General features: G+C 46.7%; 1 protein-coding gene across 5 annotated transcripts in view; it reads right to left on the reverse strand.

Annotated features, from left to right (window-relative positions):
• Positions 1–13: 13 nt before the first annotated feature.
• MSI2 (musashi RNA binding protein 2) overlaps positions 14–24,920 on the reverse strand; it is a 245,916-nt gene continuing 221,009 nt past the window's right edge. For 2 of the 5 annotated variants that reach the window (XM_074160785.1, XM_074160787.1), the window contains 2 exons: positions 8,363–8,571; positions 14–4,337 (listed from right to left, as the gene is read on the reverse strand). In XM_074160785.1, the coding sequence (XP_074016886.1) occupies positions 4,296–4,337; positions 8,363–8,571 (251 nt within the window). In that variant the 3' untranslated portion in view covers positions 14–4,295. Of the gene's footprint in view, positions 4,338–6,501; positions 6,580–8,362; positions 8,572–24,920 lie in introns of all 5 variants that reach the window. The other 3 variants (XM_074160786.1, XM_074160788.1, XM_074160789.1) reach the window with 3 other exon arrangements.

Consider the following 24,920-nt stretch of genomic DNA (forward strand, 5'->3'; position numbering starts at 1 on the left):
TTTTTTTGGTAATTTTTATTACAGTATTAAAGTATTGCTTAGCTTACAGAATCTCCTCACGTAGTGTTCGCACGCGGCAATGGGTTTTTTGACTTGGATTCTGTACGTATGAAACTCTACAGTGTCTGTGCGCAGACCGGGATCTGCCGGTGTGTCTTCGATGCATCCTGTCTCTTCACCTTAACACTAACTGCAGTTTTTTTTTTTTTTTTTTCTGTTTTCGAACTATTTCGGCTTAAAAAAAACCAAACCAAACCACTAAAAAAAAAAAGAAAGAATTCAAAAAATTCCACCCAAGAGACATTTCCATAGCATAAAAGACAGCTATGAGTTAGTGTTGTTTGTTTGTTTTTTTTGTGTATTTTGTAAACAGTTTCATATGCAATATCATACATAACCATGGCTGGCCTTCAGTAAAAATGTAGTAAACTATATTGCTTTATTATTGATTATGTTGCATTGAGTGAATGGCAGAAACGAAACAGGAAGGTAAGTGTGGCTGGAGTCGCTAGCCCTCATTCACACTACAGATGAAAACAGCATCCTAGGCTTCAGAGCAGGGAAGAAAAAGAAATCCGAACACCTTTCAGGTCGTTATTACCAACAATTACCCAATGGTTGAACTAGCCTAGCAAGATGTGTCACATTCACCAGCGGTACGCTGCTGTACAATGGAAAAAAAAATGAAATAATAAACTTACAGCAAAGAGAGCCATGCTACCTTAAAGTCCAAGCTACAAATTCAACTTAAAATGAACATTTATGAAGAAAAAATAAAAATAAAAATAAAGGACAGATCAGGCTTCATTTTAATCAAGCCAATCACAAAGGAGTTTTGTGGTTTGTTTTTTTTTTTTCTTTAATTTTGAAGGGGAGAGGGTACCCGAGCTTTGTGGCTTGTTACAGCTCCCCTCCAAAGGTCCCTGGGGTGCAGGACCCGTTCCCCCCGCGCGGTGCCCGGGCTGGGGGGGGAGGAGGTGCTTTGGGTGCCCATTTTGCACAACTGCATCAAAATCTCTCTCTTTTTTTTTATGGTCACTCTGGGGGTAGCGGGTCTGTACGAGATATTTGGGAAGAAAAGGGCAATGTCCCTCGGCAGGATCCTTCCCTGGCTGTGCTTGACTAAAACAAAGGTGGAGCTGAACCTTTGTGCTGAAAAATTTACAAAAAACCCCCAAACAAACGAACAAAGGAAAAAAAAAAAAAAGAACCACCTTTTGAAATGGACTTCTAGATGAGTGGGGGACTAACGTGAACCGTAGTCTAGGTAGCCACATCAAAACATATCGGATTCCACGACATTTGTGCTATGGGCCACTGGGACTTCTCAAAAGGTATATAAACATCTAAAACATATTCACACAGATTAGCAATTTCTTCTGAGCATTCTTAAAAAAATATTATTTTTTTTTTCTCTTAGTAAAATCGTTTTTAATATACCGTGCCTCCCTCTTTTAAAAAATAAATTAAAAAAATCCAGTTTTGCATATCTAGCATTAGCATTTAAGGTAGTATGGCACATCCCCTTTTCAAAGTCAAGGGTGGGGATCTAGAAATGCCTTAGGAGTTTGCCAGCATTTTTAACATTGTGAGACCTTTGGTTAGTTGAAACCGCATCAGATCAGCAAAAGAAAAAAAAAACAAGAGAAAAAAACCAAAGGAACGAGGAAAGAAAAAAAAAGAAAACCTTCCCAAAATTATTAGCATTTTTTTTTTCTTAAATAAGAGAAAGTTCTATCCTTACTGGTCCTAAATCTGAATAACTACATCTAAATTTTTAACCTTAATTACGATACACCTACCAATATGTACTAGAAGAGGAAGAGAGAAAGAGGGGGGGAAAAATTCACTACACTAGCATCAGGACAGCACTCTTACAAGATAGCCATTTTATACACTATTAACATACAACAATGATCAACAAAGAATAGTCTATGAGGTGACAGGGAATGGAGAGGAAAACCAACTGGTAGTACAGTACATCATCAACATCGACAAAATAGCAATAAAAAATTCCCTGACGGTACATTGAATTGCAGGGAATTTGCTTTGTTGTTTTTTTTTTTTTTCGTTTTTATTTTTTAAAGAATTGTTTTATTTATTTTATTACTTGATCAAGTCTCAATATTTAAAAAGCGTCCAGCATTTTGCTTAAACCTGGTTGTTCTGAAATAAGAAAAAAACCTAAAATATTACATAAAAAGCATGATTCTTTTTTTAAAAACAAGAAAAACAAGGTTTTCTCCTTTTGGTTAGCAGTATGGTGCCTTGTTTTTGTTAAAGATGCCTTGCTCTACCTTGTCTATTGAATGTCTACATTAGTCTACTCGTTAGTAAAATTTACAAAAATAGGAGTGCAGCAGCTCTTTTTAACAAATGTCGCATTCAGTGTCTTATACTGGCTGTACCTAAAGTACCAAATTTATAAACGTAACAATTTAAAAAAATATTAATAAAACTTGTCAATATTACGTTAAAAAAAGAAGAAATATATCCACACTACAGTATGTTCTTAATGCCACCTACCATGTTGTACTTCTAGTTTGCTGTTGCAGGCCTATTTACCAATATTAAAAAACTTAAATTAAAAAATATCCTTCATAAGTTTCCTCCCCCAACAGAGGACCATATATATAACAGCCAAATATTAAACATGTGCAAATAGGAAACTGTCAGTTTTTCCCCTACCAGTCACAGTGCAATGATGTTTTATACTTTATTTTTATTTTTTTTTTAAATTCTGTTTACAACTACAATAAATTAAAAAATCTTCCGTTGCTTCTAGGGTGAAACTTGTAGCACTGAGGTATTCCCAAAAAAAAAAAAAAAAAGAAAAAAAAAGAAAATAAGAACAAACCAAAACCAAAGTTGCTTTCCTAATTTGTAAATACAGAAAGTGATGGATAAAAAAGGTAACCACACGAGCTGTAGAGCTGCTCTGTGAGCAGGGACCCAGCCCCAGAGCAGCTGAAATGACTGGACAGCAAGTTGATCTAGTTTTAAAACAACAACTTAAAAAAAAAAAAACAAAAAAAACAACCATAAAGGTGTGCTTTGAACCGTAAATGCATTAAATAGGAAAAAAAAAAAAAAAATCGTAGCTTCTTTTTCAGTCTTGGGAAAAGCAGGTTTTTTTTTAAATTAAAAAAACAACAACACAAAAAATCAAATAAAAATACCACGAGACTGTTCCTTTGTAAGCTGTGCACGTCTGAGAGCGCAGATGCTGGTATGACGCTGGGAGAGCTGGAAGGGCCACCACGGCCATGGAGCGAGCTGGCCAGCGTGTGCGTCACCCACCTCCCGCGGGCCAGCGCCGGCAGTCCGTCCAAAAGTCTACAACTTCCTCTCTTTTTATTTTTTTTTTTTGTTTTTCTTCCATTTTTTTTTTTCATAGAGAAACTGCCTTAGGCTGACTCCATCACAAAAATAGGTTTGTATTTCTCTTTCTTAATAGTTTTATATGTAGTTAATGGAATTGTATTTACAGTATTTTTCTTTTTTTTTTTTTTTTCAGAATTCACAATTTCAAAAAACCTTATATCACCTCTTTCAACAAAAAAAAGCACTTATAGAAAAAGGACGCACAAAAAGTTTGTAGTCCTTGCCTTATTGCCGAAAATAGATAGAATTAGGTTAAACGAAGACGCCACAAACGTAAAGAAGAAGGGCTAGAGAACCTGCTGCTCACCTGCGCCCCCCCACCCCCCCTTCCCCGTGCCCTTGCAAGGCCACCCCAAAACTGTGCCCGCCGCCCCGGCTCTGCTCCCCCCGCCACTCTCGGCGGCCACAGAGCCGGTACCGGTGGCTGAGACTCCTGTCACCATCTCAGCATCCTTTAAGCAACAACGACTACGTAAAACAGAAGGGAGAAGGAGGGCGGAGGGGGTAAGGAGGGTGGGGGGGAAGAAAAAAAAAAAAAACCCGAAAGAAACTCCTTAATATAACAGTTACACTATGGTTAGGCTCTTGCTAGATACACAAAGAATTAGAACTACGTGGCTACGAGACTATGTCAAAACGCTACGAAAAAATGTGGTTTGGAGAGGTTTAAAAAGAGAGGCGGGGGGGGAACCCATCAAGAAAATAAAACGAACAAGAAATGGATTTTATATACATACTTTTAAAAGCTGTTGTTTTTATAGTACAGCAGATTCATGAGATGATGAGAGAGATTTTTTTTTTTTTTTTTTTTAAACAACCTAAGTCCGTCGAGTGCCACCTCCCGTTCGTTTGCGTTATCGGTGATGATGTCGTGCTCAAAGCCTGATGAGATCACCCAAAGGTGGGCCCGCTCAGAAACTTCTCCCCGTCTTGCCCGGACATCCAGAGAGACTCTGCGGGGAGAAGGGACAGGGAGGAGAGGGCGAGTTAAGGTGGGGGGGGTCAATCCGGATATTTTTAAAAAAAAAAACAAAAACAAACCCTGAGTGTTTGCAAACGAAGCGGCTCTGATCCACACCCAGGGTGAGCGCAGAGCCCCCCGGCTGAAATGCAGAGCCCGTCCCGCATTGGTGGCCCGTCCCGGCCACCGCGGGCAAGTGGATTTACGTGGGGGCAGCCTGAGCTGCCCCCGCTGCCCCGCTCCATCCCCGGGCGCTCGGCCGGGATTAGCTCTGCTTGAAGGAGAAAAACTGCTCCTCGGGCATCCCTTAACGCCAGGGATTTACAAGGCTTCGGTAAAACGAGGTTTATTTTTTTTTATAAAGGCACGGCCAAAGTACTTGAAAGGGAACAACTTTCACACTGCAGTGGCCATGATTTATTTCGTAACGGAGGCTCCAGCTTCTAGCGCCCTGCTCCTGCCGCTGCTTAACGCCGAGATGGAAATAAATATGAGGGGACCGGTTCTGCGGGGGGCTGCCTGCGGCGAGGAACGCGCCCGTTTTTGGGGGTGACCTCCAAAACCTGTCCCCAACCAAAGGAGGTGCCGCCAGCAGGTCTGTGGGACTGGCTGGTCCCTTTCCCAGGGACCTGCAGCTCATCCCAGTGCCTCCTGCCCCGGGATTGGGAGCACTGGGATGCGCTGCCACAATGAAAACTTCCAACTCAGCGGCCCTTGAGGAATTAATAATAAGGCTCATTTCCTCCTCTCAAAATCTATTTTAATTAGTAATGAGCAACATTAAAAGCACTTTCTGTTTTTAAGTCATTAAGGGTTGGAGTCTTAATACTGGCCAGTAAATGGTGGTTAGTTTGATGTGCTGTGGTAGGTGTGAGATGATGACAAGGCATTAATCTGACGAAGGCTGCCTTCATCCCAGTGTTATCAGCCTGAGCGATGATGTTCCGCTCAGGGCTCAGCCGGCGCCGGGTTCCACCTGGGTATTACACAGCCCGACGGCCCCGGGAACGCTGGGGATCCGGACAAATTCATCTGTGAACGGACACTGATACGGCCAAATAATAACTGGGATTAAAGCCAGAGTGTTTATGCCACTTTTTTTTTTTTCTTTCCCATAAAAAATACTACTCTGTGGAGCAAATCAATTGAGGGAACAATTTCGGGTAATCTCGGGTGTACAGGAGTAGATGAAGAGTAAATAGAAAACCCCTTTATCCACCAGAATTTAGGTATAAACCTATTTTTATATAATTTAAAGCCTCCAAATGTTTTCCACAGTTCCCGGCCCCTTGACTAACTGTAATTCTAATTTCATACACTGATTTTTGAAGACGAAACACGTGCCATGGATCGGGCAGCGCTGGGCAAAAGGCAGAGGAATAAAATCTGTCACATCCATTACATTTGTCCGTCTGGACTAAGAGCTCTAGAGGCAAACCCGTGCCATTTAATGGGGGCAACTTCTGTTTTTCATTGACTGACTTTTCTAATCTACTCTGTTCTCAGTGCAGGAATATTTGTTTGCAAAGATGAATATGCCAAAGGCCAAAAAAAAAAAAATAATAAAAAATTTAAAAACATTTAATTAACTTGAGCTTAGTTCAAAGGGTAGGAAACTGGCAGCGATCCAAGGGTGCCTTACTCAGGTAATGTCTTTAATTTAATTTGCTTAGGTTTAATTTTTTTTTAATCTTGATAATTGCTCTATGGTTACGAGTTACAATGTTATCTTTTAGCTGTAATATTTGGTATAGCACTTAATTAAGAATGATGGTTTCTCTGTAAGAAAGCAGGGGGGGCTGGTCTATTTTTAGACCATCGGTAGTGGATCTCTAATCCCCATCCGGACGCTCTCAGCTGGCACTCGGTCATTTCCCCCCAGGTTTCTGGGATGGCTGTTTTTCCTGGGGTTTTTTAGTTCTCCGAATTATTGTGCTAAAGTGTTGTGAATACGAAAACATGACTTTTTGGGTGTTTAGCTCCCGATCTGTCTTCCAGTTTCCGACCCATGAGATTGATTGGAATAACGTAAATCACAGAAAGGAATGATTAAAGGCCAAGGAAAGACGAAATGAAGATAAAAAATTGTTCACTTAAAGTAAATATAGGGGAGATGGTAGTTTAGCACAAAGTACAAATGGTATATACTGTAATACCTCCAAGAGAGATGGCAACCAACCATGTGTAACGTTTCAATGGTATCCATTTGTAAAAGCCGTTGCAATCAAAGGTCCCTAAAATTGTACAATTGTTAAGTTCATCAGTGCTCTATACATGGGAACAGAGGATTATTAATTTTGGCAAGAAATTATCAAAGGACTTGAAAGACTGTGTTGCCAGCATGAATAGGTATTTCCGAGAGCTGTTCTGGTCACCGGTGACCTGCTGTGCCGGACCCTGCCGTCACCTTTCCAAGACCATAATCTTCTCATTCCCCCAGTTGCAAAAATAAGCTTGGGGTTGTCCCTTTTCTTTATTTTTAAACCAGGGTTAGTAACTGGAGAGTGTTAAGTAAATATATACATAAAAGAAAAAAAAAAGCTACGGGATTCTTTGCAGTTATTGGGGGAAATTAAGGGGCTGCCAATCTGCAAGTCAAATATAAAATTGCTCTTTGGAGAAGTGTTAGTGCAGACAAGTCCGGAGCCCCAGGCCTGGACCTTATGCCCTGTTACTTGAAAAAATCGGGATATCGCCGAGGCCAAAGGGCCCAGGTTTTCAAGAACAAACAGGTCTTTTTCTTTAGGTGAAAAATGGAAAATAAGAGGTGTTGTAAGTGGTGAGAGATGGCGGTTTAAATTGATGTAGCTCTTAGCAGAGCAATAATATTCCACGTTTGGTACTAGAATTGATCCGAAGGGATTGTCAAGTCCCTGGTGAGACCACGGGAGGGACAGGACCGGGATGGGAATTGAGCACAAGGGCACAAACAGAAGCAGTGGGGCTTTTTGGGGACTGGTTGCGAATGCAGTAAAAATAACACAATTCCAGGAACTTTGTCTGCACTATGCTCCCGCTCCCCCCACTCATCCCATCCGGTCAAAGAGTGAAATTCTCCGCCGGGTTTGAGGGATCTCAGGGGAGCCCTCTGTACTTTGCCACGTTTATCGTACGAGAGGGGAAAAAAAAAATAATAATCTCATTGTTTTACTACAAAAAGGGAAACGACTTCAGTTGCGGTTTTTCTGCTTGGGAGACTGACAGCCACCAAGGAGGCCCAACCACATTCATGCTAACACACACAGGGAAAGCAGCGCCATCCCAAAACCAGCATGCAGCTTCGTTAAGCAAATCTCCATCGCCCCTCATTAGTGAGACTGCAGACCCGCGCCACGTTAACGAGGTGCGTTTCCAATGACTTGACAACGGAACGGAAGTGACTCACTGATAACCTGCGGATTTTAAGGAGTTTTAGCGATGTCGTGACTGGCTGGAAGGGACCCCGGAGGTCAGTAAATGCCAGCATCCACCCCGGTTTTCAGGGATGCTGCAGCTGGAGGGATGGGAGGTGGGGAGTGGGACAGCCCCGCGGTGGGATGGCTGTCACCTCCATGGGGTGGCTGTGGACAGCCCTGGGGACCCGGTGGCCAAATTAACGAGCTGCTTTTTGCTCATTTAGGTGGGAGTAGGGACTGGTGCGTTGTCTGCAAATGGGCGCATCAGCCGGGATGGGTGGTTGGGCTGATACAAAGCCCGTATAGGTGAGCAGGAAATTTAAAGCCCATAATTATGAAATATTTCCTTTTGGAAATGTGTCAAGTCTGGACGGCAGAAGGCGTCAGATGAGCATTTCCAGCCGAGTTGGGAAGCGGAGCCCACGGGCAGCTCCAGCGGGTTGGGCACAGCTCTAGCAGGTTGGCAGCAAGGCGCCGCGCTCGCCGTCAGGTCATAATTAACCAAAAACACCCAACGCACCCCTCCCCTCCCCATGTCATTAAACAATGAAAACCATTCCCCCCCTCCTCCAACCCCATCCTTGACCGAGACGCGGGGGCGGCGGCTGTGGCCAGTACTTACGGCGATGCCGTGGCCGAAGCCGGAGCCCGGCTGCGGGCTGGCGGCGCTTATGTAGTTACCCACGCCGGAGTCCTGGCTGGCCGTGCCGTAGAGATCCGCGACGGGCCCTGGGCTGTTGGCCCCGGGGAAGCCTCCGGGTCGGGCTGGGTTGGAGCCTGCCGGGGAAGCGGGTGCGCCAAAATTCGGTTGAGCACTGTAGCTATTCAAGACTGGTGTGCAGAGAATAAAGCTGGGTATGAGGCCAGACGCCGGGCATGCACCGTTATTTACAAAGCCAAACACCAGAATAAACAGCCTAGGCCCAACTTCTAACACTTAACCAAGGCCATGCGATAGGAGAGCAAGTACTGGATAAGAGTCAGCCCGTACTACTACGAAGCTTAGAGCTCCAAAAATATATATATGGATATATATAAAAAAAAAAGAACAATCATTCAACACACTACTGCAACCAGAGACTGGAGGTGCTCATTTTCACCAAATTATCACAAAATATAATAGATATTTTTCAACATCTGACTTGATGCTCATGCAGTAGTAACAAGTTCTCTAGGTCTGGGCACGCCGAGACAGCATTCACATCCCATGCAAACTACAAAGGAACTAGTTTGAGACTACACATTGTGGTAATATTGATATTAAAATGTTGACAGCAAATAACTTCAATCGCGTCTAGGAAAATCGTTTTTGGATCCATTCGATACTTTTGAAAAAAAACCCGCCCTTTTAAATCAGTAAGCTGTAGAAATAGTTCAATAGTTTTTTTTTTTTTTTTCTTTAAATGGTATGGAATGGAACAGTTTGGATTTTTTTTTTTTAATATGACCAAGGAGAGTGTTGTTTTATTTAATTTTTTTCTTTTTGATTTGGAGAGCGAAGACCTACCTTCGTCTCCAAAACCATGCTTGGGATATCAACCAAAATTAAACAAATAAATAAAGATCAAAAGCAAAAAGGAATTCCAGAGGGTGTATAACAACTCACCTCCTAATGTGGAAGTAAAAGAAAATTTTATTTTTTTCCTCCCTTCATTTTTTTTTTTGAAACAGAAAAACAATGTAAATAAGAATGATACTAAAGAATAAATTTAGATATTAAAGCATGTTAGATGATCAGGCTTCTGGCATTTCTCGCGGTTGCTCTTGGATGTAAAATTTATGAGTAAGAAGTTTCAATGCAAAAGAAAAGTTAGCGGACTAAGGAGGAGCTGGATGGAAATGGCTTGCGGGAAGCTGGAGCTACACCTGAGTGGAAGTGGCAGGTCCTTCGGGAGCAGAGGAAGACTCTCCCGCCTGCACCCACTAGAGCCTCACCGCGTCCCCGCCGCATGCAGGCACCAGACACACACAGCAAACGGCTAACGGCTAACGGCCGGCCTCCCGGTCACCGGGGCTGCTGCACAGGCACCCGGGGAGGGGACAGGTCCAGCGGCGGTGACAAACACCACAGCCACCCTGGGAGCCCCAGGTACCACCAGGCACCCGAGGGGCGGCAGAGCCCATCACCTCCACCTTCGAGGCTGCGCCAAGATTTCTTCAGCCTTTTCCTCTGGCTGCCACTTCCCGCGTTATCCTCATTAAGCACTAAAAAAGGGTTTATAAAGTTTGATAGCCTGCAGTAGCCCTCGGCCACCAGCCATGCTGACTGACCTCAGGGATGGAGACCAGCCCTGGAGAAAGCCCTCGCCGAGGGCAGCTCAGGGAAGGCTTTGGCAGCACCTTACGTGGGCTGTGGTGGTCTCAGCCTGGGCTTGCTGCTGGGCCACCACCTCTCCTGCCCTGGCCCCTTCCCCCTGCACCGACAGGTCCCCCCTCATTTTTCAAATGAATGAATGAACTGGTCAAATAAAAGTCAACCCCGGCAGCTGTCGGCTCTGCAATGACAGGAAAGTAAATTTTACAAAATAAACGATTTAATGCAGCTCTGAACTGGTAGCAGGGGAAAGTAAGTAGGACATCTAAGCTAGCAAGTTAAAAGAAATAAGGCATGAGAGAGTAAACAGATTTTGGAATTCACTGGCAAACAAAGCGCCTTTTTTATTATTAAAGATTAAATGTCAAGATAACATTTGGCCTTCTCACTCATGAAGAAAAATATCCAGCTGAGATGTTCAAAAGCCCTTTATTACTATAAGCTAGCACTATTTTTTTTCCCTTTTCTTCCTTCTGGTTCAATAAAATGGATGCGAGTTTTACTGCCAAGTCACACAGAAAGCCCAGTTGGCCACTCTGAGCAAAGGCAAAGCGATGGGGCAAGGCAAGGGGGGAGCCTGGTAGTAAAATACTCCTGTAACCCCTGGCGGTGGGACCAGGGGGGGCTAGGAGGACTGGCCTTGGCCCCAGGCAACTGCCCAGCGATGCCCAGAGCCACCCGTGGCCATGGCCACCGCCGGGAGGAGCAGCACATGCCATGTGCTGATGGGCCGTGGCTAAAAGGACAGACATCCACCGTGGCATCCAGACAGACAGTTCTGCGTCACTAACCTGCAACCACAGAAGTGGGCATGGGTGACAAGGGGACATGCTTTGCCATGTCCTGAAACCTCAAAAAGGGAACAGCAAAAGAAGACTGAGGAGAGAGGCTCTGTCCCCCTAGACATCCCACTCTGGCCACTGTCACATCTCCAAGACTGGAAACACCACCTTTCACACATGCAGAAAGAGCTGGCAACTGGTTATTCAAAATTCCTTCTGATTGTGGGTACAGAATGTAAGAAAAAGGTAATTTTCTATGCACTGAGCATCAGTTGAACACCCCACACTGCTCACAGGGGTGAGGAACCCACCACTGCCCCCCAAAGCCCACCTGCCACTGTCACCCAGCCTGTGGAACGGGGCAGAGAGGTCTGGGAGCTCTCACAGAACTGACACTTTGCTCCAGACCCAATAAATGAAACAAAAAAGCTCTCGCAGTGAGTAGGAGGCTGAGCACTCCTCAGAAAGCCGTATTTTAACGATTCGCTCAGCTATGGTGAGTTGCTAAATATTTGTCTTCCTACAATAGCTGCACATAAGCTCACCTGGAGCCAGAGGCATCGCTTTGAAACAGCAGCAAAGGGACCTTGAACGACTTTCCCAACATGCAAAATGTGATGCCTTCTGGTAAGAAATACCTGGAAAAAAATTTGTTTTACACAAACCTGGAATAATCTGTGACTAAAATGAAGAAGAAACCCACCCCCACAAAATCCTGCAGGGTCTAGATATTGTTTCAGTCCTCCAAGAAATTTTAAGATTCTTTGGGAGACGTATCTTTATGACAAAGTTCCTGATGTCGGCTCAGTCTCCAGAGGCAGAAGCTGCCCAAGAGCCACAGTTGCTGTGAGCTGCGGGAATTGCAGAGCATTAAGATCGATGCCCTGCAGGCTGGAAGGAATCTGAGACTCTCCCCTGGCCACCGGCATGCTGCCATCAGAACAGGAAATAATTAAGGGCTGAAATTTGGAAGAACATTGCTGAAAAACCGTCAGGGGACTGCACTGTCTCAGGAGAGGGAAGGGAACCACTGACCATATCTTGATGCTGGTCACTGGCAACCAGGAGCAAAGCCCAACCTGTTGCCTGGTCCCACCAGAGGTACTGGCCGAGCTGACCAAGGATCTCCTGACTTTGGTTTGCTGGGAGGACCCATCAGACTGATTGAACATTGCCTGGGGGTCGGCAGGACCATCTCCTCCATCTCTCCTTCCAAAGACTGCCAGCAACCAGGAAGTCCTAGTAGTCAAACTGCCTATTTCCAACATGCTCTGAAAGGTTCAGGTCCAAGCTACCAACCAACTGTACAGGAAACCATCCTGCACCAGATGTTCTCACAGCTCTGAGGCTGCGCCCAAGTGCCTCCAACGTAAGGGTTTCCGCTGCACATAATTTGCAATCCCAAATGTCACCAGGAAGCCCTGTGATAGTTCAAGGTCAGGAGAGGTAAGGAAAAGATTAGATGTGTCTACAAGAGTCACAACTAAGTAACTTTTTTCTTCTTCAGTCCCACAACAACCCTCTGGGTTACAGAAGCTCCTTCCTATGCCTATGGAGATCAGGAGATGGGAGCCAAGAGATGTTGGAAGGAAGTTTAATGTCTTGCTTGCTTCACTTCACTTGAATGTGCTGTGTTTTTTCTTATGGAAAAGGCTCTGAGTCAGTGAATTTTGATCAGTAAGTGAACGTTTGCCAGCAGCCCAGAGGGACAGTCTTTGGGGAGCCTGAGGCTCTACCCTGCTCAGTGCTGGGATGGCTTGGGGAGCACTGAAAAGCAGTAAGGGAAAGTGAGACGGGGCAGGAGATGTTGAACCAAATGTGGGTTCATAAAGCAGCCCCAGAACAGGCTTTTTTAAAATGCAAATTGTTGGCGATGGTGGAGCTGGGATCTGCTGTGTAACGGCTGGGACAGCAAAAGATGGACCTTGTGGGTGACTGGGAGAACCACGACAAACACCAGTACTGTCTCCATCTTCCAGAGGCGATGGGAAGAGACAGAGAAAGGCCCTTGCTGACAGGGCTGGGAACAGATAAAAGGACCTTAGACCCGGTGCCTTGCCACAAACTACTGCCAGGGTTTAGTATTTACAGCAGCCAGGTTTTGCTGCGGCAAAAGCCTGGGTTTGCTGTGTTTGGTGCAACCATGCACGGTCACTGCACCCTCCCCTCTGCCCAAGCTGCACCTCCTCGACAGAGAATCTACTGAAAGCCTTTCTGCTAAAAGAAATATGAATTTGGAGAGGATTTAAAAATGCATCCCTAACCTCAAGACAGTGCTTCAACGAGCCAGGCTATTTTATTACCAGCTCATCTCGGTGTCCTTTAGCAGAGCCGTCTTTATCCACATTTAACATGCGTGTAAGATGCTTCTCAACACAACGTTCAGACAACAAGTGATTTCTGTCAAGGAGCTGAGAGCTGGAGCCTGAAACAGAGTCGACAGCCCAGGTCCATGCAGAGGCAGGAGGCTCGGTGCTCCGGAATGCTCTGCGGGGACCGAGCTCGCTTATCGAGTGCCTTCTCCTGCAATGGCCATGTTAACACAGACCCCGCTCATACATTAATCCGTGTTCAACAAGAAAGGTCACCATTGAAAGATAAACTCTCTTTCGATGAACTCTTGAGAAATTTCTAAGTCAGGATTCGTTATGACATTTGCCTTAGTGAGCAGCGTATTACGCTAACGAGGATCCAAACGCCCCGCTGCGGGGGCGGAGAGGGCAGCTGGGTGAAGCACAACAAGTCGGATGCTGGAATCCCACCCAAACAAACTCAACTCAGCCACAAACGATGAAGGGAAAGAGGGAAAGGGAGAAGAAACGTAAGGATTTTGACATTACTGTCCTTCACGGAGAACTTGCACGGCAGTCCCTTAGGGTCTGGTAAATTAGATGTGATGACAAAACAACACTTCTAAGCCTCACTAAAGTACAGTGTATTTCAATGGAAAGAAACCAGGTGAAATACGTTCAGAACTGTAAGACCGGCCCTGCTCGGGGACCGCTGTCCCCCACACACGGAGCCTTTGGTGACAAGGCTTTTCCCTCTCCTACAGCACCAAACCCAAAGACTTAAACACCATTGTGGGGGGAGGACGGGTTCCTACAGCAGCCTCTTCAACTACTGTGGTTGCACTTTTTTTTATTAACACATAGCAAAAATTAATATATATAAAAAAGAAAGCTAAAGAATGGTGCAAAATGTGGTTAGAGAAACTCATGGCTGCTCTCCCAGCCATGGTGCACATGCAAGAAAAACCTCATGTTTGAAAGAAACCACCACGATTTACTGGATTTCCTCTCTGAGAAGAGGCAGGGTGCTTCAGGATGAAATATAGTGCCCTCTTATCACAGCCAGAAATATGTTTTGCACTTGAGAGAGCAGTCCAGAGCAGAACAGAGCCGGCTGGAGTCACCCCAGCTTCTTCCCATCAGCAGGAGAGCAGGTCCCCTGCCTGAACGCCATGGAGATGTGTCTGTGGGTAGCACTGGGACCCCACAGCTCCATGGGTGTGTTGACTAGTACTAAACCAACGCTCCCAGAGACCCGTCTAATGGCATTCAATGGCCACCTCCACGTCCCGGAGAGGGCTCCTCATCCTCAGTGCTCTGCCTGGGCAGGGACTGCCCTCCCTTTGTACTCCTCACCTTCTTCTAAAGCAGCTCCTTCTCATGAGAAATTCACTTTTAATCTCAAGAATTTTCTACACCCAGTGCTGCTGATGTCCAGCACTTCTTCCCTCCAAGGCCCTCCTTGCTCCTGCCTTGTCGCACCGGCGCTGGGGTGGCTTTCTGTACAACCAGGCTTCTTGACAACTTGTTGATCCCTCGCTCTAATTTCTGGATGACTCTCTCATCTACCATAAACAGCCATGCACAATTTGGCAGGCATTTCTACCATCAATGTTTATGATAATAACTACACGTGCTTGAAAGCAGCAGGAAATTTTCAATATAACTATCATTAAGACAAAACGCTTTAAATCAAAGCCATTACCCACTACCAAGACTCAAAGCTCACAAGATTAGGCTGGTTTTCTGTCTTTATGAAAAATTCATACAACACGCTGCAAACATCATCTTCCAGCTCGAAGGAGTAAGTGATACAACAACACTGAATGCTGCTGACGGGGATGGAAAGGGGCAAGGGATGGGGACACAGGGCAGGGAGGTGACATTTGGGAGCAGCCCAGCAGGATGACCCGATGGGGAGCAGGCACCCCAGTCCCGTTGGCAGCAAGAGGATGGTATTTATTCTCATGTGCTGCTGCCTGTCCCTCTGCCCACCATGGGTTCAGCAGAGGGGCAAAGAAGAGTCCCAAGCTGGGACAGGGAACTCCACCACAGTCTGGAGGCATTTAACTCGCATCACTTGGGATTTTCTGCTGGATTTTAATAGGAGATTTTTCACGGCAGGAATATCACTCGTTACCCAACCATTCAAGCCTGCTGTGCTGCCTTTGCAACAACCCAAGAGCATCTGCTGCGGAGGACGCTGCAGTAAAACCACGGCGACTGGAGCAGGGAAGATCGTGCCCTTCCTTGGGGAGCCCCTGTGTCCTGGAGCGTGAGCACTAACGGCCACAGTGTCGTGTGTGTGACCAACAGCCCGGCAGTCACAGTGTGATGCTGACACTTCAAACAACCAGCCCCGGTATGGACTGCAGGAAAACCTCAGCACCGCATGCAAATCTCACATCATTAGTGCTTAGAGCCTTATAAATATCATTAGCTAGCACTGCACCCACGGTATAGATAGCCTAGCCAAAGCCAAGTCTCTGTGCATTCACGGCTGAAGTTAATGGGAGCTTGTACCTTGCTTTTCAGAGATGCTAACGACCAAGCTGTGATTCACCCGAGACTGGATGTATAAATTAACACCACTCTGAAGTAAGACGTCCGTGCTCCTTGTTCTCAGCTGCCTATTCAGGCTGCAGGAGTGCACAGACACAGCACTCAGAATTAAATGCTCACATCCAGGCTCTTTTTTTTTTTTCTGTACCAATCACTGCATACAGCTCCAGCTCGAGGCACAAACACGTTTGTTTGTGGTCAGGTTGAACTATGGGAAGCCACGACACATCACTTTGTCTCTGCGCTTTTACATACAACATTGTTTTATGTCTGAGGCAGCACACAGCACACCTCGAATTCAGATCAATGCTCAAGCTCAAAAATGTCTCAGAAATAATGAGCTGGAAACGCACAGATATTCTGGAGAGCAACAAGGAACAAACAGCTCCCAACTAGCTGAAACGGAGAGTGGGAGACAAACCAGAAAAACAAATAACCCTGGCATTACAATTAGAGGTGCCATTTAGTACAACTCTCGCGGGGACCCTCAAGGCACAGCACTTTGCTCCCGCTCTTCCCAGGCAGACTTGAAAAAGCAAACACCTCTCTGTGAGAAGCCTGTGGCAGACACAGCTCCTCTGCAAGTATTAAGACCCGCAGATATTTTGCTTACGACAGACGGTTCAGTCCTGACTCTGGAAAAATCAAACCAGGAGCTTTGTGCCTTCCCTGCCGTGGCTCTGTAACGGGGAGCAGCCAGGGAACCCCGGGTCAGTGGCCACAGTTGTCCCTCCCCTGCAGCTATATTAGCCCTGCAGGGAAAAAAATAAAATAAAACAACTGTCGGGCTCATCAGTAAAATAAGTGGTGATGAGGCCAAGAGACACCGAGAGCAGCTATCTGCCATAACAAGGTACTATTTGTGCGTTATTTTCTATCTGCAGCCACACTTTAAAAGGTTGTTCTGCCTCTGCAGCCCCTTTGGAAACGGCTTCACACATCAAACTATCGCAGGGCTAACGACAGAAAGCAGTGGGTGGTGAGCATGTTCCCGGCTCAGCAATTACCGCTGGAAGTGAGCAGAGCCCGGGGAGGGAGCGCTGCTGCTGGCACCCACGGCAATAATTCACACCCTCCACCCCGCAGCAGCTGGACACGGCGGCGTGATAATGGCCATCGGGATCTTGTGGCAACTGTTCCTGACACGGTCCCAGCACGGGGACTTCTCCTCCGGCACCATGCTGAGCCACGGACACAAAAAGCAAGGGCTAAGATGAGCAGGGAGCCAGAGTTGGGCGGTTTCCACACGCTTGGGCAAGCTACAAATTCAACTGGTGCAGGTGTTTTGAAAATCCACCATCGTCCCTCTCGTGCAAGATGCCGGCGCCTGAGCAGCACCTGCTTCTGCTAAACCCTGCCGTGAACGCACCCGAAGCCTCAGCCACCTCTGGAAGCTGTTGATGTGCACCAATTTGGGGAAGAAGAGACACAAAATTCAAAGTGTTCAAGCCCAGCTTTTCTGCAGTTACGGAGCAGGACAGATAAAGGCGCTTTTTCCAGCTTGGCTGCAATTTTTTGCCAACGATCAATATTTATTGCCTAATCACATTTTCCGTATTGCAAGTTAGCGGTGTCACTCTTGCGCCGGGCCGAGTGCTACACGGAGGCCACACAAAGCTTTGCTTGTAGAAGCTGCAATCAGGGAGCCAGCTCTTGTCACAGCCTTACAAAAGGATTTCCTCTTGAGTGGCTCATCTTTAATCATTATAAAAGCACAGAAGTTTAATCCATTTTTGATGTAAGCGCTAATAGCTTTGTGTCCTTGAAGTTCAAAGTGGTCTTCGTGCATGTCGCTAATTAGCCGAGCAAGCAGCCATTCAGCTCCCTCTCATGTTTCTAATTAGATCCTTAACAACAAACAAATGTCGACCTTACAAAGGCTGTGCTACGTTTCCCTCCATTAGTTAAACAGTTTGGGAGGGATGTGGTTCCCCTTCGTCTGCAACCCACCCCCCGGCAGAGCCGTGGAGAGTTTCGGGCCGGGGACACCCGGGTGCCTCTGCTGCCCGTTGGAGAGGTTCCACCTTATCGATGGCGTTTTCCAGGGGTGCTGAGCACCCCAGGGCTGTGGGGAGGGGGTTGATGACCCCATGGCACCTGTCCCGCAAGGCTGGCCATGGACTAGCTCTGCTGTCCCTTCCCCCCAACAAGGGATGCTCACCAGCTGTGTTGAGACAAGCAAATAAAACAGTAAACTCTGTCCCCTTAGTCATCTTCCTAACAGTTTTCTCTGTCAATTTAACTGGTTTTACAGTTAATTTAAAATCTGGTGTGCTTTCATGTTTACATACTTCGCATCGAATGCTTGGGACTGTTTTCTTCCACTCTTTTTTTGGCGCTCCATGTTTGTAACGTGCTGCACCGGAGCCATTTCAGCAGGACCACAAACCTCGGGTTTTTGCGCAAGCTCTTTGCTCCAGCCCTGGCTCTGCTGGGGCATCCTGCATCTTGCCCACTGGCACCAGTACAGCCCTGCACCTCCCTCAGGCAACGCCGGCCAGGGGGGGATAAATGAGGAGATTTCTGCATCGGGGAACTGCTGCCACCGCGTTTCTCTCGTGCACACCTCTGAGGGCTGTGGCTGCTGGCTGCTTCCCAGGATCTGACCCCGGCACTGTACCTGCTGTCTGTGTCTGTGCATTAAGCTTTAACACTTATTACCATCCACCCAACTGGCAAATAAGGGCTAAAGCTGGTGATGCTGTGCTAATGCAGACCTCTCTCTAATAATTTTTCTATTTAAAATGAAGGAAGAGCTGAGGTGATGCTGGTGCTTTCACCTCGCGCTGGGTAACACGAAAAGCTGTTGCTACTTTTACCATAGGCAACCATATCTGCATTAATTGTTTACCACAGCCTGGACAGGTCTTTTATTAATATTAATGAGTAACAGGGAACAAAAGGCCCCTTTATTTTTAGCCCACTCTAATTGCGTAGTAATTACTCATCTACAAAACAAATGAGCCGAACTCCATTGCCATAGCAACAGAAACTCCGGCCTCCCACTGTACCACATTAACTGGCTATCACTCCTGTTAATTTTAAATTGAAGCCTTTTGTACAATAACAGACAATACAGGAGGAAAATGAAAACAAAAATGGGTCTTTTTTGTTTTGCTGCATATTTTAAGTCACCGTAGCAGGAGGGCATTGCTCGAGGGTACCTTCCCTCTGCTGATGGATGCCCATGGGATGGATGGATGCTTGGGGGACAGGGGTTTATCCAGGTTAAGGGAAGAGAAATCCAACCCACAGACTCCGTGCTTTCTGCACAGTGTTCCTCTCCTGTGGGAGAGCCTGCACCCGGCGCCTGCACGGAAAACCTGAGCTCATCGAGGAGGAAACACCGCGAGAAGGTGCTGCCCCCCACACCGTGTCTCGGGAAGAGCTGGTGGCACCAGCTCTGCTGTCGGCAGCTGATACCCCAGCCCCTTGGCAGGGGAGGACTTGGGCACAGACACCTGAGAGTCCTCATGGCACAAAGCTCTGGGCTCTTGCCTTAACTAGCAGGAAATAGCCTTCAAACAACCCAGCTGTGTGAATTTATTGTTTTTAAATAGCTCAAGTTTATATACCTGCAGACCAATTTTGCATTCTCTGGCAATTAGTAATCCACCACGCTCCTCAAGCTAATCCAGAGCCAGATGCAAGCTAACATCTGCTGCAAGGAAAAACTCCACTGCTTCTTTCTCAGCTTTCTATTTCAGAAAGGAGAGAGAGAGAGAGAAAAAAAAATAACTGTAATTATGTATTTACTTTTAAAGCATTTGGGGAAGAGAATCAGCATGAAAATACTCACAATAGTATGTCAGTGAAATGTGAATGTGTGCTGCGTCACATTTAGTAGTTGTTCCACTAATGGGTAACAGCCTGCGACTGCTGCCAGACAGGCGAGGTACCCCTCAGCCCAGGGAGTACTTTACACGTTTAGTGATTAAAATGCATGAGACGTGCTCATGTGCTCAAGTATCTCATTGCACTGAAGAGCTCCTGCTGAAGGCCCCCGTTTCAAACTTCACAATTGACTCCTCCGCATCTTGCATGGAACAAAGTCTAATTACCACGGCCAAGAGCTCCGTCCCTCCGCTTCCGCCGGGAGAAAGGAAACCAAACACGGATAATTGGCTGGTTTGGGGCTTTTGGGGCTGGAGCGGGGCTGTCTGGTGTGGCTGGCCAGGTCCTGTGCACTGGCGAGCCGGTCCCTGCCCGTGGCACAAGGCAGCGGCAGCATCACCGCTGTGCCGTATGTCAAGAGCAGCAGCTGGGACGGCGGGATGAGCTCTGCCAAGGAGCGTTTTCCCATTGAAAATAATTCTCCTGATTGAAAAGACTATTAAAAGTTAGCCGCTAAATTCGTTAAAGATTAACTTCCACTGTACTTAAGTCTGCACTTCAGAGGTGGTCACTAATTGCACTGGAGATGATTTATCAAGTGCACAAGATTTTCTATTACAAAATTATTGATTAAAGCTGATGTATTTTTACCACAATAGACTTCAGCCAGGAGCCCTGTAAAACGACCGCCGCTGTGGTCAAGGCCTAACAGCAGCAGCACCAAATTGTTTTAGATCTATTGAATTTTCTACTCAGCCCCGTAGGAATCATGGAAAGGTTAGAGTTGGAAGGGACCTTAAAGATCATCTAGTTCTCATGGGCAGGGACACCTCCCACCAGACCAGGTTGCTCCAAGCCCCATCCAACCTGGCCTTGAACCCCTCCAGGAATGGGGCAGCCACAGCTTCTCTGGGCAACCTGGGCCAGGGTCTCATCACCCTCAGAGTGAAAAATTCCTTCCTAATATCTAAATCTCCCCTCTTTCAGTTCAAAACCATTACTGCCCGACCCATCACTACACTCCCTCAGTCCCTTGCAGACCAAAACAATCAAAAAGTGGCATCCTACAGCAAAACAAGACAAACGATTTTTGTCTGTGTTCTGGAAAGGACCTGCACAATTCCCACCCTGGACCAGCACAACAATTCTGAACCGAAACAGAAATTATTCCCCTTTCATCATTTTTTTTTTCAGTTTGGGGTAGTAGTCAGAAAAGTAACCATAGTGCTCACGGAAGAATAAGAAGGTAAGTAACGAGGCCAAAACCACCCACAGAAATGCTGAGTGGCCTCCTCCAGAGCCGTGCTGCGCTCGCTGGAGGCACCTGCGGTGCTTGCCCTCGGGCAGGGGCTCGGTGCAGACCTGACTGCTGCTGTTTCTGCTCAAAACACCACATTTGTCCTTGTGTCCGCCCCCCAGCAAAGCCCCAGGTGCTGCGGGGTCCCTGCGCCTCACCCTCCCCGCTGGGCCACCCGCGATGCTCTCCGGCGCAGAGACTGCCTCTGCCGTGAAGATAAGCAAAAGATAAAATCTGATGCAGCCATTAATTTTGCGAAGCATCAGCCGCCAGGCTCTGTCACATAATTACCGGCGGTTCCAGCGGAGTGAGAAATTTCAGCCCGCTTGCTGCTCCCAAGTGGTCCACTCGTTTGGTTCTGGCTTTTGAGATTACATAGCTGGGATTAAACTTTATGTACTTTTATATAGCAGAATAAAAGAGGGAGAGCAGTTCCATCAGAGCCGCTGTGCCACGAGGGAGTCCTCTCAATGGGCCCTATAAATCCCAAATTGGTTCATCGCTGGATCTCTGAAAGGCTCCTCCTTATACAACATTTCTGTGAGCTGGTGGTGGCTTCTCTCCCTCCGCACACACAGACCAACCATTGTCCCACTTTTTTATGGCCGTAATTTGCTAACACTATGGGTGCCTAATGACAAGATTAAATTTTTAGAGCACCTTCTTTAAGTGTAAGACAAGGCTTCCTAAACCCCATGCAATTTGTCGCTCTGCTGACTTTTAGATACACTCCTCACTTCATCATACGCCTGGCATGTTAAAACAGTGGGTCCTCCCGTCTCCCTGGCAGATTGAGATCTAAGGGGGAAATTATTCTCCCTCTTGATGCACAAGCGTTTTAGCTCCTCAGTAGCAATAAGGAAAGTAATAGGGGTGGCTCAGATTGCCTCGCGCAGGCTTGCATTGCGTCAGCCCCATCCAAGCAGTTGTTTGGTTGATTTACTTTATGTTCTATTAGAGGTAAGGAGCAGATACAAATCCTTAATTACATTTTGAAAGCCCATTCTGGATATTTTATCTCCTTTGAAAGCGCTCGCTGGAATAAGTGCACTAACGGCTGCCTCGACTATCCCCAGCGGAGCAGGAAGATGCTCCAGCTCAGCACATTGCGGGGCCGGGGGGCACGGGGAGGAGGGAAGGTGTGACCACACCGTACAGTAGCTTTTCCACGTCCCAGCAGGATGTTTTCTGACAAGCAACAAACTAAACAAATAAACAAATGCCTAGTTCGGGATCTCAATTACCATCTGTTAAATTTACTGACTGCAGCTTCAACCGTGACAGAATTTTAGAAGTTTAGCAGAGAAACCCGGGCACAAGAAGCAAAGACACTGGCTGGCTCAACGGCAAAGACGATGAACTTGCCTTGAACTCCTCACGCTGGTAGTTATGAAATGTTAAATCTTCATTTAAAAACGTTCCCTTAAGCTGGGTGACAAGGCAATGAGTACGACCCACCACTGGCTCTGAGTCTCCGTTGCATAACAAGATTTAAGGTTTATGACCTAAAAACAATCGCGTCGTGTCTCAGGACAGTCTGTGGGAAGCTGCTTCACACACACCGTTATTGCTTAGCTACCCCAAATGGAGTGATTTGCGTTCGGCACATCTGGTCTACGACTGCCAACGAATGATTCTATGGGCTAATATGGACGAGTAACAGGCTGATGAAGAAACCATGATTGTAAAATGATTTTTAAAATATCTTAAGTTCTTTTTAATACAAAATAAAAATAAGAGAATATAGTTATAGTCAGCGGTTTAGTTCCTAGGGGGTTTAATTTGAATTAAAAATTATGGCAAATTTACTATCAACGTAACAGCATGTGCGGGTTCTTGTACAGAGGGTGTAGGTTGCCTACAGCCGGGTTCAATTTTAAACTTCCAGATAATGGGATTTAACAAATCCGGTACTATGGATCCAAGCCGTTAGCAGCTCTCTGCTGTATCGATAGCCCTACGCTTTCAATCAGACCAAGGCTATGCTTTTAACTGCCACGCTAGTTCACGTTGATGATACCTATAATATCAACTCAACAATGCATGTTCTACAACTACATCTACTGCTACCAGTACGACTACTACAGTGCATGCATTTAGTTCAGTCCCACAGATACATACACTCTAAGAACAGGCAAGGGGAGATGTGAAATGTTTTACGGGACGACAGGTGTTTTGTTTTTTAAGTAAGGGAAATTAATAAAAAACATCAAAAGAAAGAAAGTGTACAAAAAAATAGAGACATTTCTCAAGAGTTGATATGAGTTGTTTCTTGAACCGTTTCGTCCGAACAAGCAAAAAACATGCAACCAGCTGCTACTAACAAGAAGCTGGACACTGAGAGAGGATTAATAGTTGTGGACAAACCTTCCCGCTGAGAGCGCTCAGAAGAGTGTTTGAGAGGAGGTGTGCACGTCCGAGTGTAAGAGAGGCCGGAAAGTATGCCTCAGAGACACCCTCTCTCACAGCAGCCCCAACCAAGCAAGAGAGAAAACAACAAAACATAACTGCTCACACTCACCATCAAGGTCAGTAGCTCACGTTACGAGATTTGTTATAGCTGGCAAGTATAAAGTACAGTAAGGGGTTGTCGGGGCGCAGGGCTCAAAGGCAGCACTGGCAAGCGGGGACTGGTGCCCAAAATCCAGATGTGCCGGGGGTTTGGGGTGGAAAGTGGGGGTGGGAGCAGCTCCTGGTGCCGCGGCACCGCGCTGTCCCGCCGCGCTGCGTGCCACCGGCCATCTCGGCGGGCAAAGCGTGGCCGTGGCAGCCCGTGCCACTCACCCGGGACAGGCACGCTGGGTTATGGATGGCCTTAGTGGTTTTGTCTCCAGTCCCCAGGGAGGAACAGTCAGTGGCAACAGGTTGGGAACTGGGAAGATCTCAGACTTGTCAATGAACCAAAAGAGGAAGAAGCGAAAACACTCTCCTCCCAAATTTTCCTTGCCTCGCTCTCCTGCCAAATGAATCCCTCCCATGTCGAATGCAAGAGAAAAATGTGTGTGTGTCCCCCATGATTGTATTTTAAAAAAAAGCATTTACACGACAAAAATGTTTTACACGTGGATATGTCAGGTGGATTCAAAAGAAACGTGACATTGATAGTGAAGTTGTCTAGGAGGAGTCTGCAGCATTCAGACTTTTTAAGTTTGCTTGTTTTCCGTGGCTCAGGTCCCAATTCATTAAAAAAAAATACAAGAATGGATGAGGTTGTCCAAACCAGCTGAGGGATCTGGCAGCACAGTGAACGGATGTGGCCAAACCTCCCCGTCTCCTTCAGGGACCTCAGCTATCGCCTCATCGCTGGGATGTCGATCGGGCACGTGATTTATGAAGAGAAGCATTGCTGAATTCACCCTAAGCTAGACGTGAATTTCTGAGTGGCACTGAGCACAAGCCGGGGGAAATGTCCCTTTCTGCCGTGACAGAGAAGAGGAGAACTTGTTTATCTGGCAAGGTAAACTGGTGACCGCATCTTCACACACTGCCATAAAAAAAGAAGGGGCGAGGGCAGGGAAGACCAGGCAGCACAGAACCGGGGCCGGGCTCCTTTTGCAGGTTTACTAAGAGGAGGAACATCACCCTGGGGAGAAACTGAGGTGGTCAGTGCCCACGCAGCCCAGGGGGCTGGAACCAAAGGGCTGCAGCCTCCTTGGAAGACCAAGACACACGCTGGCGGGCACCGGTGCCCGGGCCGAGCTGTGCAGTGATGCCAGGACAGTGGGGAAGAACCGGCAGGATGGGGCTGGAGAGCAGAGGAGGTCAATTTGGAGTGAGGTGGTGGGGCCGGAGCGCTGCAGAAGGGGCAGTAGCCATGGGGATGTCTCCATCAGCCTCGGGGAAAAGCCCTTCCCAGCGGAGGGGCGGTGGGATGTGCTTTCCTGGGGTGTTTTTCAGCTTTTTTCCATTTACTGGCAGAAAGGGGCCAGTAAGGGCCAAACTGTGCTGCGCTCTGTGCTTTTGGATGAGGCACGCGTGAAGGGGGGCTGTGCAAATTTGTGAAGGAAAAAGAAAAACCCAACCAAAGAGTAAGGAAAAACCAAAAACGAAAAACCCCAACCATTTTTCTTGTAATGAATCGGGCCCGTACGCTGTAGCGC

This window comes from Numenius arquata, chromosome 18 (assembly GCF_964106895.1).
Source record: "Numenius arquata chromosome 18, bNumArq3.hap1.1, whole genome shotgun sequence".
In the NCBI taxonomy this organism is placed as follows: Eukaryota; Metazoa; Chordata; class Aves; order Charadriiformes; family Scolopacidae; genus Numenius; species Numenius arquata.